The sequence below is a fragment of the Jaculus jaculus genome, chromosome 14, assembly GCF_020740685.1.
Source record: "Jaculus jaculus isolate mJacJac1 chromosome 14, mJacJac1.mat.Y.cur, whole genome shotgun sequence".
NCBI lineage: Eukaryota > Metazoa > Chordata > Mammalia > Rodentia > Dipodidae > Jaculus > Jaculus jaculus.
The window spans coordinates 53,062,810-53,078,800 of record NC_059115.1 but is presented as its reverse complement, the minus strand read 5'-3'; the positions used below and the strand labels follow the sequence as shown (position 1 = coordinate 53,078,800).

The following is a 15,991-nucleotide window of genomic DNA, read 5'->3' as shown; positions in this document are numbered from 1 at the left end:
TTACGGACGCAAAGGACCGTGCGCTCAGCTTGACCACACAGGTTCTCTAGGAGTAATTAAAGGTTAAAGGTAGTTCGGGACCTCGCCCAGGCCCGGAGAACCCGCGAACACAGTCTTCCTGTCATTTGCATTCCAATGCAGCCACCTCACCGGCTCGGCCTCTCCCGCGGGCGACTGTCCCCGCCGTGGGGACGCAGGTTAGCGCTCGGGAGCCGGGGCACAGGCCTGGTGGCCCGGGGCGGGGCGGAGGGGGCGGGACGCGGCGCGCGTTCGGGGACCCGGGGCGTGGCCTCGGGCAGGTGCGCCCAGTGGCTCCGGTTTCACTGGAACCGGATCCCGCCCAGGGGAAGAGCACCGGGACTGCGATTTGCTTCGAGGCGGGTGAGACCGTGGCCGCTTCGGGGTGCGGCGAGTGGGTTTCCTCCCGCTTGCCCGTCGGGGCTGGCTGCTGCTGCAAGGATGCGGGGTGCCAGAGCGGTGTGGCTGCTGGCCGGCGCCCTCCTGATGGTGGCCTCGGCCTCGGGCAATCGCACCTCCCAAGGTGAGACGCAACCAAAAGGGGCTCGTACCGAGCCGAGGACTTGGGGTGTCGGGGCCCGCTGCACCAGAGGAAGAGGCGCACCCACCCGCGCGCTTCCCCCTGCGCGCATCCCCCAGCCTCTCCTCCCTTGCTTTTTGGTCCCAGTACCCCTGACCATCAACCGGGTCATCTGTGGGGCCAGGCTGGAGGGGTTATGGCTTCGGTCTGGGCACTCCCAACTACCACCTATAGGAGTAAGGAAGGAAGGGAGGGAGGGAAGTGGTGCCGGCGTCTAGGAGTTACCCAAGGGACTCGGCTTCCTCTCCCCTGGGTTGGTTTCTTTGCAAACACTAAGCCATTAAGAGCTTTCCCCACATCCGGCGACTGCCTCCATCCAGACTGAGCCCAGGTGGCGGTGGCGGTGGCGGGATTGACGGACCCCGGTCTTAGCGAGTTCGCGGCTCAGGGCCCGGTGGAGTGCGTGGGAGTGCGGGAACCTTCTGTTGCGCTTCTTGAGCTCCCATCCCCGCCACTGGAATCCTTATTTTGGGGTCTATAGACTCACCGGAGTCCACCACTCTTGGTACCCACAGCGGTTGATCTAGGGTGAGAAATTCAGGCCGTTTGGGCTGCCAGTGCATTTACAAGTGGCACTTCTGGGGCTCTTACAGTCGACTAAGTGATGTTCTGGTTCCGGGATTCTGGGTCCTTTCGTGCTATCCATGGCTAGGACTAAAGGGCTGCCCAAGCCTGGGAACCGATCCCGGAGGGAGCGGTCCCGGGGCGGAGCCAGCCTGTGCTCGGTGGAGTGGGGTGCGTGGGGCGCCCGGGTGCTGTCTCCTGGGCTTGGCTGGCCCGAGTGTGCTTGGGCGATGTTTACCGCCTGCGACCGCTCTACTGTAATGCTAAGCGAGGCCTCGCAGTTTGGGGGCAGCCCAGGTACCATTCAAGGGGAGGTTTTCATGTCCTGCGAGACTTGGAATTTCTCACTTTTATCCCCCTCTTAAAGACATTGTAAAAAAAAAAAGCAAAACAAAAAAACAACCCCCCCAAACATAGTTAGACTGAAGAATGTGATTTTTTTAACCTTTGAAATTGCAAGACAACAACAAAAATCCCAAAACCCCATAAAAAACAAAGTCAAAAGTTTTGTGGTGTAAACTTGGAACGTGCACCCCAGATAGACATTTTGTTGGTCAGCATCCAAATAAAGGCATTCTTTATTCTGGGAAGTACTCATTCTTATGAACACTTTGTTAGAAACTTAGAATTCAGGGCCAAAGGTTAGTGTGTGCAAACTTAAAAAAAAAAAGAGTGTAGGAGGTGATCCAACACTTTGCGTGATTCACACAGTGCGTATAGGAAACCCAGCGCCATGACTTGAGAGGAGAGAGGTTCAGGATCCCTGAAATAGAAAAGTGAACTTTAATAAAAGAAAAATCAGTCACTTGTTAACCAGAGCTATTTAATATTGTACCTTGGATTTTTTTTTCCCCCTCCTACGTCCTTCTATTTCTTCGCGGAGTAACTTTCCTAAAGAGTCAGTCTAGGCATGTCCAGGCTTTAGATACATGGAACTTTCCTCCCAATTTTCCAGCTTGAGATGAAGTTGATTCGGATAGGAAATGGAGTCTCCCCAAAGCTTGTTTTGCTGGTGAGCAGGTCTTTGTCCATCTCCTTCTAGCATATTCCTTCTTTGTGCACTTTAGTTTGCTTTGCTAAAGAGCAGATAGGGTTTTGAATTTTCTCCTCAAACCTCCCTCCTCCCCCCGCTCCCCCAGATAGTCTTACGGAAGGGATCTCAAGCTAAAATAACTTCATTTCACAGGTGGGGGGTGGGGACACTGAATTGAGGGTGATATTTACATCAGCTTCTCTTCCTACTTTTCTCTATAGATTTTTTTTTTTTTTTTAACGATTTCTTGCTGAGCTGGAGAGCCTTGCATATACTAAACATGCTACCCCATCCTGGAGACACTTTCTTTGTACCTTGTCACAGGCCTGGGAGTTCTCTGTGACACAGTGAATCCATTTCTTTTTCAAAGGCTGTATGGTCTTTTCTTTGTACTTTTTCATCGAGGAAGGGTTTTACTATAACCTGGCTGTCTTGGGACTTGAAGCAGTTATTCCGTCTCTGCCTCCTGAGTGTGTGGAAATTACAGAAGTGCACCACGCCCGACCAACGTTTTTTTTTTTTTTTTTTTTTTTAATTATAAAAGTAAAATGTGGCTGGGCGTGGTGGTGCCCACCTTTAATCTCAGCACTTGGGAGGCAGAGGTAGGAGGATCGCTGTGAGTTCATGGCCACCCTGAAAATACACAGTGAATTCCAGGTCAGCATGGGCTAGAGTGAGACCCTACTTTGAAAAACCAAAAGGAAAAAAAAAAAGATAATAAATAAATAAATAAAATAAAAATAAAAAATAAAAGTAAAATGTTGTTATTATAGGGGAAACAAAGAAAAGAGAAGACACTTAATAAAGTCACCCCAAACCTCAGTACCCAAAATAAACAATACTAACATTTTGGTTTTTATCTTTTCCCATGTTTTCATACATTTATTCACAAAATATATATTTTTGTTTTTTCAAGGTAGGATTTCTCTCTACCCTAGGCTGACCTGGAATTCACTATGTAATTTCAGATCGACTTTGAACTCAGTGATCCTGCTACCTCTGTCCCCAAGTGGTGGGATTAAAACAAGATAGAAATGCTTTTTAAAAATTTTTCGAGATAGGGTCTCACTCTAGTCCAGGCTGAGGTGGAATTCACTATGTAGTCTGTCACGCCTGGTGTGTTTTTTCTTTTCTTTTTTCCCCCCAAAGATAGGAAAACTTATACAAGTATATTGTGGAACTTAACCAATAGCACATATAAAAAGTTTTAGTGACTTTAAGATATTTGAGGGTGTATTAATCATTTAAAATTGTTTTCTAGTCAGGCGTGGTGGTGCACACCTTTAAACCCAGCATTTGGGAGGCGGAGGTAGGAGGATTACTGTAAGAGGTTAGAATGAGACCCTATCTTCAAAAAAAAAAAGTCTTGGGCTGGAGAGATGGTGCTAGGTAAGCTTCTTTTACAGAGCTCTATCCACATTAGTGTTTGGTGAGTAGATACATGGATTATTTCCAGTGTTTTGTAGCATGAGCAAATTCTGTAATGACCATGAAATGGACTTGAAATGGTGCTTGATTCCCTTATGCCCTTTGCTTGACTTGTAGTTACTTATTAACCTTGATAGGTGATGTCTCATTACTGTCATTACTGTATTTGACTTTCTTATGTTATATATATAAATCTGGGCAAATGTTGAGAAAAGTGGTTCATCCTGTAAAAAACCAAAAAACAAAAAACATGACATTTCCTTAACATGTGTCTAGGGAGGGGAACTCAGCAACTGAGACATTTTATTTTTCTTTTTTGGAAGTAGTGGTCCAGGCTAACCCGGAATTCACTATGTAGTCTCAGGGTGGCCTCGAACTCGTGGGATTCTCCTACTTCTGCCTCCTGAGTGCTGGGATTAAAGGCGTGTACCACCACACCCGGCATTGTTTCTTTTTTTCTTTTTGTTTTATGAGAGAGAATTGGCATGCTAGGACCTCCACTGTCATTGCTCCAGATGAGTGCCTCATGTTGCATGTAGGCTTGCACATGCCTCGCCTTGTGTGTGTGGCTTATGTGGGATCTGGGTATCAAACATGGGTCTTTAGGATTCATAGGCAAGCTCTTTAACTGTTAAGCTATCTTTCCATCCTGACTTTTTATCTTTCTTTATTTTTTATTAACAACTTCCATGATTGTAAACAATATCCCATGGTAATGCCCTCCCTCCCCCCACCTTCCACTTTGAAACTCCATTCTCCATCATATTCCCTCCCCTTCTCAATCAGTTTCTGTTTTATTTTGATATGACTTTTTATTTTTTTTTAAATTTTTATTTATTTATTTATTTGAGAACTCCATTCTCCATCATATTCCCTCCCCTTCTCAATCAGTCTCTCTTTTATTTTGATATGACTTTTTATTTTATTTTTTTTTAATTATTTATTTATTTATTTGAGAGCAACAGACACAGAGAGAAAGACAGATAGAGGGAGAGAGAGAGAATGGGCGCTCCAGGGCTTCCAGCCTCTGCAAACGAACTCCAGACGCGTGTGCCCCCTTGTGCATCTGGCTAACGTGGGACCTGGGGAACCGAGCCTCGAACCAGGGTCTTTAGGCTTCACAGGCAAGCGCTTAACCGCTAAGCCATCTCTCCAGCCCCATGACTTTTTATTTTTTTAACCTGTGCTCTGAAGGTTTGGGAACAAAGAACTATTGGGGTTAGAGGACAGTGGGAAAGAGGAACTTATACTAAGTGCTTGTTCTGTGCTCTGCTGAGTAAGATTACTGGCCTACTCGCTACTAGCGTTCTTTTTTTTTGGTTTTTCGAGGTACGGTCTCACTCTAGCCCAGGCTGACCTGGAATTCACTATGGAGTCTCAGGATGGCCTTGAACTCACGGATCTACCTACCTCTGCCTCCCAAGTGCTGGGATTCAAGGTATGCGCCACCACGCCCGGCTCGCTACTAGAGTTCTTCATGCTAAAATACATACACGCACATACTTAAAGCATTTATTTATTTGATGGAGACAGAGAGAGAAAGAGGCAGATAGAAGGAACATACTTTACCAACTGTCCTATAATTTATTTATCTTATATAATCTATGTATTGTCTGTCTGTACTTTAAAAATATTTCTGTCTAAGTGTGTGAGAGAGAATGGGCACACCAGGACCTCTTGCCGCTGTAAATAAGCTCCACACATATATGCCGTCTTTGTTGTTTGTTTGTGTTTTGTTTTCATCACTAAGCCCAGGCCATATATGTCATCTTTTTTTTGTTTTTGTTTTTTCAAGGTAGAGTTTCATCTATCCCAGGCTAACCTGGAACTCACTATGTAGTCTCAGGGTGACCTTGAACTCATGGCTATCCTCCTACCTCTGCCTCCTAAGTGCTGGGATTAAAGGTGTGAGCCACCACATCCCGCCCATATATGCCATTTTGTGCATCTGGCTTTATATGGGTACTGGGGTATCAACCTAGAGCTAGCAGGCTTTGCAAGCAAGTGTCTTTAACCACTAAGCCATCTCCCCCGCCTTGCCTATACGTTAGTAGTCAAAGTATAAATGTCACAAATTCTTGAACCTTGTGTCCTTTTTGATAGATGCTGAGTTCATCATTTTTGTTTTACTGTGATGAACAATGGCCTAGGAACTATTTTTGTCCATGAAGTAGTTTTCTGCAGTTTACTCAGTGTCTGAGACAAATTCCTAGAAGCAAATTGCTAGATTGCAAAACAAATACATTTTAACTTTTTATACATTTTACCAAATTATTCTTCCCCCCAAATTGTATGAGATTGTACTCATTGGGGCTAAAATCCAAGATAAATAGGTGAAAAGATGGAGGTTCTCTTCTCCTCAGCCATTCTACAGCTGTTTTTTAATTAATTAATTAATTTTTAAAAATATTTTTATTTTCTTTATTTGACAGAGAAAGAGGGGAGAGAGAGAGAGAATGGGCATGCCAGGGCCTCCAGTCACTGAAAACGAACTGCAGATGCGTGTGCCCCCTTGTACATTTGGCTAATGTGGGTCCTGGGTAATGGAACCTGTGTCCTTTGGCTTTGCAGGCAAACCCCTTAACTGCTAAGCCATCTCTCCAGCCCATTAATTAATTTATTTTTTATTGACAACTTCCATGATACTAAACACTATCCCATGGTAATTCCCTCCCTCCCCCTACTTTCCCCTTTGAAATTCCATTCTCCATCATATCCCCTCTCCCTCTCAATCAGTCTCTCTTTTATTTTGATATCATGATCTTTTCCTACTATTGTGATGGTCTTGTGTAAGTAGTGTCAAGCACTATGAGGTCATGGATTTCTAGGCCATTTTGTGTCTGCAGAAGCACATTGTAAGGAGCCTTATGCAGCCAGATGTGGTGGTGCACACCTTTAATCCCAGCAGTTCAAGGCCACCCTGAGATTACATAGTGAATTCCAGGTCAGTCTGGGCTGGAGTGAAACCCTACCTCGGTGGGGGGTGGGGGGAGAAGGAGTCTTACCCTTTTTAAAAAATATTTTATATATTTGAGAAAGAGAGGCATACACACACACACACACACACACATATATAAAGAGAGAGAGAGAGAGTAGGTTGAAAAAAAGAATGGGCACACTAGAGTCTTTAGCCACTGTAAAAGAGCTCCAAATGCATGTACCACTTGTGCATCTGGCTTATGCGAGTTCTGGGAAATGGAACCTGGATCCTTAGGGTTCTCAGGCAAGTATCTTAACCGCTAAGCCATCACTCCAGCCATACAGCTGGTATTTTTTTTTGTTTGTTTTTTGAAGTAGGGTCTCACTCTAGCTCAGGCTGACCTGGAATTCACTATGTAGTCTCAGGGTGGCCTTGAGCTCACGGTGATCCTCCTACCTCTGCCTCCCAAGTGCTGGGATTAAAGGCATGTCCCACAATGCTCAGCTTTTTTTTTTTTTTTTTGTAAATAGAATTTTTTATTATTTATTTATGAGAAAGACATGGAGAGAAAGAGGCAGATAGAGAGAATGGGCGTATCAGAGACTCCAGCCACTACAAATGAACTCCAGACGCATGCACCACCTTGTGCATCTTGCTTATGTAGGTCCTGGGGAATCAAACCTGGGTCCTTGTCTTTTTAGGCTAAGCTATTTCTATTTTGCTAAGCCATTTCTTTAGCCCCTACAGCTGGCTTTTTTTTTTTTTTTTTTGAGGTAGGGTCTTACTCTAGCCTAGGCTGTCCTGGAGTTCACTATGTAGTCTTAAGGTGGCCTTCAACTCTTGGAGATCCTCCCACCTCTGCCTCCCAAGTGCTGGGATTAAAGGCGTGCACTGCCACGCCCGGCTCTACAGCTGGTTTTTATAGTTTGGTATCTGCAGATAAGCGCACATTATAGTGTTGCTGTACACGTGGGAGTATATTGAGGCTGATTTTCCAACTCAGCATTACTGACTGTTGGAGGGTGAGAGAAAAAGTGTCTATTACTGGTACTAAGGATTTGGTGAGTTAGCAACAGGGCTTGTTTCTCTCCCTGAGGTGGGGTGTTGTCCTCAGCATCTGCTGGGGTGTGTTCTTGTTGATTGCAGCCCTGGAAATGAAGATTCTCTTGTAGCCAGGTTTCAACTTTGTACGTGTAATAGCCTCTGCTCAACTCTGCAGCGTACTTCACCCCAGCTAGAATCTGGGGTAGCAGCGGATCTCTAGCCAAGGTGTGTGGGTTTGACGCAAGAGCTGGCACACGGTCAGAACCTGGCAAGTGTGCTGAAAGGGCTTCAGAGACCTTTAAGCTGCAGCTTGGCATGTACCAAGGTTAAAAAAGGCAGTTAATACAAATTGGTTGTTATCATTGTTGCTGTCTTTTTTTGTTTTGTTTTGTTTTTCAAGGTAGGGTCTCACTCTAGCTCAGGCTGACCTGGAATTTACTGTGCAGTCTCACGGTGGCCTCGAACTCATGGCGATCCTCCTACCTCTGCCTCCCGAGTGCTGGGATTAAAGGCGTGCGCCACCATGCCCAGCTCATTGTTACTGTCTTTTGAGATGAGATCTTGCTATGCAGCCCAAGCTTGCCTGGAACACATAAAGCTGCCTCAACTTCCTAAGTGGTGAACTTAATTAAAGGTGGCACTCCCAGCTCTCTGGCTTTGTAATAAGGAAAAGTAATAATTTTCCTGTTCTTCCTCTTCTTTTGCTCCTCCTTCTTTTTTTCTTTTAGTGTTTTATTTTCTCGAGGTAGGGTCTCACTCCAGGCCAGGCTGATTTGGAATTCACTATGTAGTCTCAGGGTGGCCTTGAACTCACGGTGATCCTCCTACCTCTGCCTTCCGAGTGCTGGGATTAAAGGTGTGTGCCACCATGACTGGCCCATATCCATACCTTTTGTTATATCACCTTTCCTTTTTCCTTTTTTCTTTATTTAGGCATTCTTTTTTTCCTTTTATTTATTTTTGAGAGTGAAACAGAGAGAGAATGAGAGAGAGAGAAAGAGAGAGGGGGGGAGAGAGGGAGAGAGAGAGAATGGGTGCACCAGGGTCTTCAACCACTATAAATGAACTTCAGATACATGTGCCACTTTGTGTGTCTGGCTTATGTGGGTCCTGGGGAATCAGACCTAGGTCATTAGGTTTTGCAAGCAAGGGCCTTAACCACTGAGCCATCTCTCCAGCCCCTCCTTGATCTTTTTTTACAATGACTTCTAGAGTCTCCATCCAGTTCTACTCTGCTGATAGCTCTGGATAGAGAAACCTTAAGAGAGGTGAGCAATCCTTTCACCCCTGAGTGCAGAGCCCGAAGAGGGGAAGTGGTAGCCAAGCACACAGGCTTAGGGAAACCTAGGAGAGCTGTGCTGTCGTCCTGGGTACAAAAACTGTGGTACAAGTGTTTTCTACGTGGTGAAGCCCGCTGGTGCCTCATGAGTAAGTTAAAAGTCTTCAGCATCCTCACTACCTCCCATCGGTCCTTGAACACCTTTTGGAGCAGGGTGGAGAATGGGCATAACAATCAGTGGTTCTTGGGTTTTGTGTTGGTTGATTTTACTTTGTTATAATTTTTTTTCAAAAAAGTCTTATTAACAACTTCCATGATTATAAAAAATGTCCCATGGTAATGCCCTCCCTCCCCCCACTTTACCCTTTGAAACTCCATTCTCCATCATATCCCTTCCCCCTCTCAATCAGTTTTTATTTTTATTTTTTTTAAAAATTGACTTACTCATTTATTTGGGAGCGAGAGAGAGAAAGGGGCACAGAGAGAGAGAGAGAGAGAGAATATGAGCACATCAAGGTCTCCAGCCACTGCAAACAAACTCCAGATGCATGTACCACCTTGTGCATCTGGCTTACGTGGGTCCTGGGGAATTGAACCTGGGTCCTTGGGCTTCAACAGGTGAGAACCTTAGCCACTAAGTCATCTCTCCAGCCCTGGTTTTACTTTAAATGGGGGTCTCACTGTGTTACCCTAGCTGATCTTGAATTCCTGAACTCAAGCAATTCACTTGCCCTAGCCCTCCAATACTAAAGGCATGTGCCACCACACCCAGTTTTAGTTGTGATTCTTTTTAACTTTTTGAAGTAGGGTCTCACTTTAGCCTAGGCTGACCTGGGACTCTCTCTGGAGCCCCAGGTTAGCCTTGAACTCAGTGCAATCCCCCAACTTCAGCCTCCCTACCCACTTAAGGTGTGTGCTACATCATAAATAGAAATAGAGTTCTATTTGCGGTTCTTATGTTCAGCTTCGGCTGGGGAGATGGCTAAGTGGTTAAAGGCACTTGATTACAAAGCCTGCTGGCCTGGGTTCAAGTTCCCCATTACCCACGTAAAACCAGATGCAGAAAGTGGCACATGGTTTGGAGTTTGTTTGCAGCAGCAAGAAGTCCTGGTATGCTCATGCTCTCTCTAACAAAAAATATATTTTTTAAAAAGATGGCTTAGGGATGGCTTAGCGGTTAAGGTGTTTGCCTGCAAAGCCAAAAGACCTGGGTTTGATTCCCCAGGACCCACGTTAGCCAGATGCAGAAGGGATGCACGTATCTGGAGTTCATTTGCTGGAGGCCCTGGTGCGCCCATTCTCTCCCCCACCCTCTCTCTCTCCCCTCCCTCTTTCTCTGTCAAGTAAACAAATAAAAATAAAATATTTATAAAAAAACAAAAAGATGGCTTAGTGGTTAAAGGTGCTTACTTAATGTTCGGCTCATCCTATGAGGGAAACAGTAAGTTAAGTCTTGCTACGTTACATGCTTGAAGTCAGAACACAAACACTGGGCATCAGTACACACACATGCCCAATAGCCTTGAGGCATGAAGGCTTGCCTGGCAGCTGGACTCTGTGGGAAGCGATGTCAGAAGCCAGCACAGAGGTGGGAATCCCTGTCCATTGTTGTAGTAGGTGGACGGGGAATGCCCCTTGGTACTGGGGATCTCCCTATGGTGAGCTCTGGGACAGGGCATAGCTGATTAGGCCTGATCTTGGCTGTGGGCCAGACTGGGGTAGATGGCCCTTATAAAATGAAAAATTAAGCAGCCAGGCAGGGCTTCTGCACACTAGAGAATCTAGAAGAGTTACTGCACAATCCTAAATTGAGTTTTACTAACGACCTGTCAAAGGACTGTTGATAGGTATGTGATAAAAACAGAACTAATTAATTAATAAGTTCAGACAGCTTGTAAACATAATTGAAGTACATAAATTGTCAGGGTTTTGTTTGTTTGTTTGTTTTCGGTTTTTCAAGGTAGGGTCTCACTCTAGCCCAGGATGACCTGGAAGTCACTATCTCAGAGTGGCCTCAAACTCACGGCGATCCTCCTACCTCTGTCTCCCAAGTGCTGCAATTAAAGGCGTGTGCCACCACGCCCAGCTTTCAGATATTTTCAATATTTAATTAATGAATCTATTTGGGAGGGGACAGAGAGAGGGAGGATGAGTTTGTGCATCTGGCTTTACATGAGTCTTGGGGAATCGAACCTGGGTTCTTTGGCTTTGCAGGCAAGCATCTCAACTGCTAAACGAGCTCTCTAGCACCTAATCTAAATATCTTCATTTAAGCCAGGAAGTCTTATTGGAATGTTTATCTTGGTAATACTGACTGTTGCCTGCCTTCTTTACTACAGGAGCCATCAGGCCCTCTAAAGGGAGGAGTCTTATTGGTAAGATGGGCACGGCCCCTCCAATCTCAGGGAGAGGAGTTACAGTGGAACCCGGTTTCTCTGTGGATGAGTTTTCTACAACTGTCCTCACTGGAAAGTTGACGACGGTCTTTCTTCCAGTCATCTATACCATTGTGTTTGTGATTGGTCTGCCCAGTAATGGCATGGCCCTGTGGGTTTTTCTTTTCCGCACAAAGAAGAAGCACCCCGCTGTGATTTACATGGGCAACCTGGCCTTGGCAGACCTCCTCTCTGTCATCTGGTTCCCCCTGAAGATCGCCTACCACCTACATGGCAATGATTGGACTTACGGGAACACGCTGTGCAAGGTGCTCATCAGCTTTTTCTACGGTAACATGTACTGCTCCATTCTCTTCATGACCTGCCTCAGTGTGCAGAGGTACTGGGTCATCGTGAACCCCATGGTGCACCCCAGGAAGCAGACACACATCGCCGTGGGTGTCTCTCTGGGAATCTGGCTGCTGATCACGCTGGTCACCGTCCCTTTGTACGTCATGAAGCAGACCATCTACATCCCAGCCCTCAACATCACCACCTGTCACGACGTCTTGCCGGAGCACGTGCTGGTGGGGGACATGTTCAATTACTTCCTCTCTCTGGCCATCGGCGTCTTTTTGTTCCCAGCCCTCCTCACAGCGTCGGCCTACGTGCTCATGATCCGGACGCTCCGCTCTTCGGCCATGGACAAGCATTCGGAAAAGAAGAGGCAGAGGGCCATCCGACTCATCGTCACAGTCCTGGCCATGTACTTGATCTGCTTCACTCCCAGTAACCTTCTGCTCGTGGTGCATTACTTCCTGATCAGGAGCCGAGGCCAGAGCCACGTGTACGCGCTGTACATCGTGGCCCTCTGCCTGTCCACCCTCAACAGCTGCCTCGACCCTTTTGTCTATTACTTCGTGTCACAAGACTTCCGCGACCAGGCAAAGAACGCCCTCCTTTGTCGGAGTGTCCGCACCGTGCAGCGGATGCAAATCTCCCTTTCCTCCAAGAAGTTCTCCAGGAAATCCAGCTCTTACTCTTCCAGTTCAACCACCGTCAAAACTTCCTACTGAGTCTTCTGTGGAGTGGAACCATAGGGCATGGAGCCCACTTAATGTGGGGAGCTCGTGGGGGGGGGGAGGGCTGTCATTTCTTAACCAAGCTAATCTCAACACAGTCCATGCGGATATATCTCTTCACAAGATAACCAGAAGCTTCCCCGTTTGCATGGTGTAAGTGTCCCACATTGGCATGGGTGAGAATTCTGCTACTCACCTGTCCTGGAAACTGACCTGGCAAAAGCAGAGGCTTTAGAACTTGGTGAAGTGACTGAGAAGCGGTGACTAGCAAAAACTGCACCTGGGATGAAACCGTTTCTTCTACATCTGGGCCCTGTCCTAGGCTGGAGAACCCTCAGGGAGCATCAGCGGGATGAGGAAGATGAAGAAACTGAATGAACACCCTGGTCAGATCTCTTACCATCCCCCTCTGACTGCCCTCTCTTGCTAGCTCCTTTCTTCCTCTGGAGAGCCCCCTTCTGATCTCACGTGTCACTTAGTACTTTTAAAGGTGATTGTTGCAGTATTTATTGTCAGTTTTGTTCATTTGTTATCAAATATGGAATTAAGGTTGATGGGGTATGGACCTCATCTAGTAACTGGGAGCCGGCCTTGGATAACAGTATGTAAACGTTCTTCATCTAAACCACTGATCCTGCTAAATGTGCGTATTCGTGGGCCTCAGTAATGAGCGCCCAGACATGGAGAAGCTGGCCCCTTTGCAAACTCAAACGATGCTTCCGTACACAAAGGTTTGAGAACCATGGCTTCTGCTTGTCCCAGGACACTGTGACAATGTCTGCAAAGAAAAGCCAACCAGAATGCTTTGTGTCCCTTTACGTTAGGTTTATAGTGAAATCTGCCTTATGGCTTACTGGAGATTTCACTTTTTTCCTTTATTAACTAATCTCTTTAGCTTTTCTGAGTACGTTATTCAAGAAAAACTAGATAAGGAACTTAAACATGTAAATACAAATTTTGTACAATCTTTCAGTGATATCAGTTTGAATAATAGACTTTTTTCAAGCTAAAAAATACCACTTAGAACTTAGTTTTATTGTTTTTTTAATTTAGCATGCACAGTTATGGGTGTCATTGTGACGTGTTTATCTATAACCCATTCATCTCCCTCTCCACCCGCTCTCCCTGCCCTCTCTTGCTAGCTCCTTTCTTCCTCCAGAGAGCCCCCATCTGGTCACTTAGTACTTTTAAAGGTGATTGTTGCAGTATTTATTGTCAGTTTTGTTCACTTGTTATCAAATATGGAATTAAAGTTGATGGGGTATGGACCTCATCTCTGTTTGAAAAAAATTGCACAAACAAGAAGTTATAACCTGACCCCCAAACTGACTTTATACACTGGTTATATTTGTGACTTTAAAGTATTATTTTATATATGATTGATTTATAAATAACACATGGCTTTTTTTTTTTATAACTGCTTTCTGAGTTGTGTTTTGTTTTTGTTTGAAGGCAAGAGAAGAGAAGTACAGTATAGTATATGGGAAGACAAGATGTTATGAAGTGATTGATCTTCACACTGCATGTGTATTTGTGTGTGTGTGTGTAATCCAAACCCTGCACCTCATGAATTCACACTCTTTCTTTTCTCCCTCCCTCCCTTCCTTTCCTCCTTGCTTTCTTTTTATGAGGTAGGGTTTCACTCTAGCCCAAGCTGACCTGGAATTCACTGTGTAGTCTCGGGATGGCCTCCAACTCACAACGATCCTCCTACCTCTGCTCCTGAATGCTGCGATTAAAGGGTGCACCACATTAAACTAGACTGGTTTAGCCAGTGAGCTCTAGAAATCTACCTGTCTCCATTCACCCAGTGAGTGGGTTACTGGCACATGCCACCATACATGCAATTTATATGAGTACAGGGGATTGAACTTGGGTCCTTATGCTCGCAATGCAAGCATTTTACCTACTGAACTATCTCCATAGCTCGCCCCTTAATTTTATGTTATTTTTAAAATGTTTTATGTATTTGAGAGAAAGAAGCAGATAGAGTCGACACACAGGGCATCTAGCCACTGCAAGTGAACTCCAGTTGCATGTGCCACCTTACGTGGGCACTGAGGAATTGAACCTGGGTCCTTGGGCTCCGCAGGCAAGTGCCTTAATCACTAAGCCATCTCTTCTTCCAGACACAAAATGGCCTAGATACCCATAACCTCACAGTGTCTGGCACTACCTACAAAACACCCTGGTAATAAGCAGGAAAAGATGATATCATCAAAATAGAGACTAATTGAGGGGAAGGGGTATGATGGAGAGTGGAGTTGTGAAGGGGAAAGTGAGTGGATTATGGTTTATTGTCTATAATTATGGAAGTTTTCAGTAAAAACAAATTTAAAGAGAATTAAAATTTTTTTTTGTAGGTTATGTTTTTGAAAGTGAGTGGCTTGCTCAAAAGTCGAGCGTCTGCTTTGGGGCTGGATGCTGGCGGTAGCTGAGTGCTTAGTGGTAGGGTACTTGGTCAGAGTACACAGGCTTGTGGTTTGATACCCAGCAGGGGGTGGTAGGGAGTGGGTTAGATGCCTCTTCTGAGCAGTGTGATGGCATCCTGTCCTGTCACCACCAAGAATCATCCTTCGTCCAAGGAATCCAAGCTGTGAGCCACTACGGCTGCGCTTCAGTTGGTGGATGGCTTGGAATACCGTGGCAGCACCTCAGTGCTTGCGTTCACGTAAGTAACCATGTGTCACTCAGCAATGACCCCCAGGTGAGAGCATCTTTTATTATTTATTTATTTATTTGAGACAGAGAGAGGGAGAGAAAGAGAGAGAGAATGGGTGCGCCAGGGCCGCTAGCCGCTGCAAATGAATTCTGGATGCATGCGCCACCTTATGCATCTGGCTTCTGTGGGACCTGGAGAATCGAACCGGGGTCCTTAGACTTTGCAGACAAGTGCCTTAATTGCTAAGTCATCTCTCCAGCCTGGTAAATTGAATTTTTAAATTTTTTAGTTTTCGAAGTAGGGTCTCACTCCAGCTCAGGCTGACCTGGAATTCACTCTGTAGCCTCAGGGTGGCCTCGACCTCATGGCGATCCTCCTACCTTAGCCTCCTGAGTGCTGGGATTAAAGGCGCACTCCACCACATCTGGCTTGTAAATTGAACTTTATCACAAGTGTGTGTGTGCCTGGGAATAGGCATACTCCATGTAGGTTTCAGTGCTGTCTGCAGTTTCAAACACCCACTGGGAATCTTGGAATGTATTGCCTCAGGATAAGGGGCCTGTGAGATTATACTTATGTTACTGGTGACCAATGGAAAGATGGACAGAGGATAAAACTGCACATGGAGACCCATTGGCCATCTATGAGCTGACCCAATGGCATTTCTTTCTTTCTTATTTAGTTGTGAGGGGAGAGAGTATGGGTGTGCCAGGGCCTCTTGCCACTGCAAACAAACTCCAGATACATGATAATTTGTACATTTCATTTTACATGGATACTGGGCACTCAAACCTAGGTCAGCAAGCTTTGCAAGCAAGCTCCTTTAACTGTAGACCAGTTTCCTGGCCTACCATTTCTTCAGTGATTATTATTACTTTTTTTGTGGTAGGATCTTGCCCTACCCCAGGCTGACCTGGAAATCACTGTGTAGTCTTAGGCTGCCCTCAACCTCACAGTGGTCCTCCTACCCCAGCTTCCCAAGTGCTGGAATTAAAGGCAAGCACCA

The 15,991-nt window shown here is 45.7% G+C and overlaps 1 protein-coding gene across 2 annotated transcripts; it reads left to right on the top strand.

The window, feature by feature from the left end:
* Positions 1-326: 326 nt before the first annotated feature.
* F2rl1 (F2R like trypsin receptor 1) lies at positions 327-13,490 on the top strand. Of its 2 annotated transcripts, none has more exons than XM_045134099.1 (2): positions 327-541; positions 11,206-13,490. In XM_045134099.1, the coding sequence occupies exons 1-2, from the start codon at positions 460-462 to the stop codon at positions 12,315-12,317; spliced, it is 1,194 nt and encodes a 397-aa protein (XP_044990034.1). In that variant the 5' UTR covers positions 327-459; the 3' UTR covers positions 12,318-13,490. The 2 variants fall into 2 exon arrangements, with proteins under 2 accessions (XP_044990034.1, XP_044990035.1); XM_045134100.1 differs by lacking the exon at positions 327-541 and adding an exon at positions 2,080-2,174.
* The last annotated feature ends 2,501 nt before the right edge of the window (positions 13,491-15,991 follow it).

Coding starts and splice junctions, on each gene's coding strand:
- F2rl1 (XM_045134099.1), top strand. CDS start 460: ATGCGGGGTGCCAGAGCGGTGTGGCTGCTGGCCGGCGCCCTCCTGATG. Junction 542..11,205: donor GGGCAATCGCACCTCCCAAG/GTGAGACGCAAC, acceptor TCTTTACTACAG/GAGCCATCAGGCCCTCTAAA.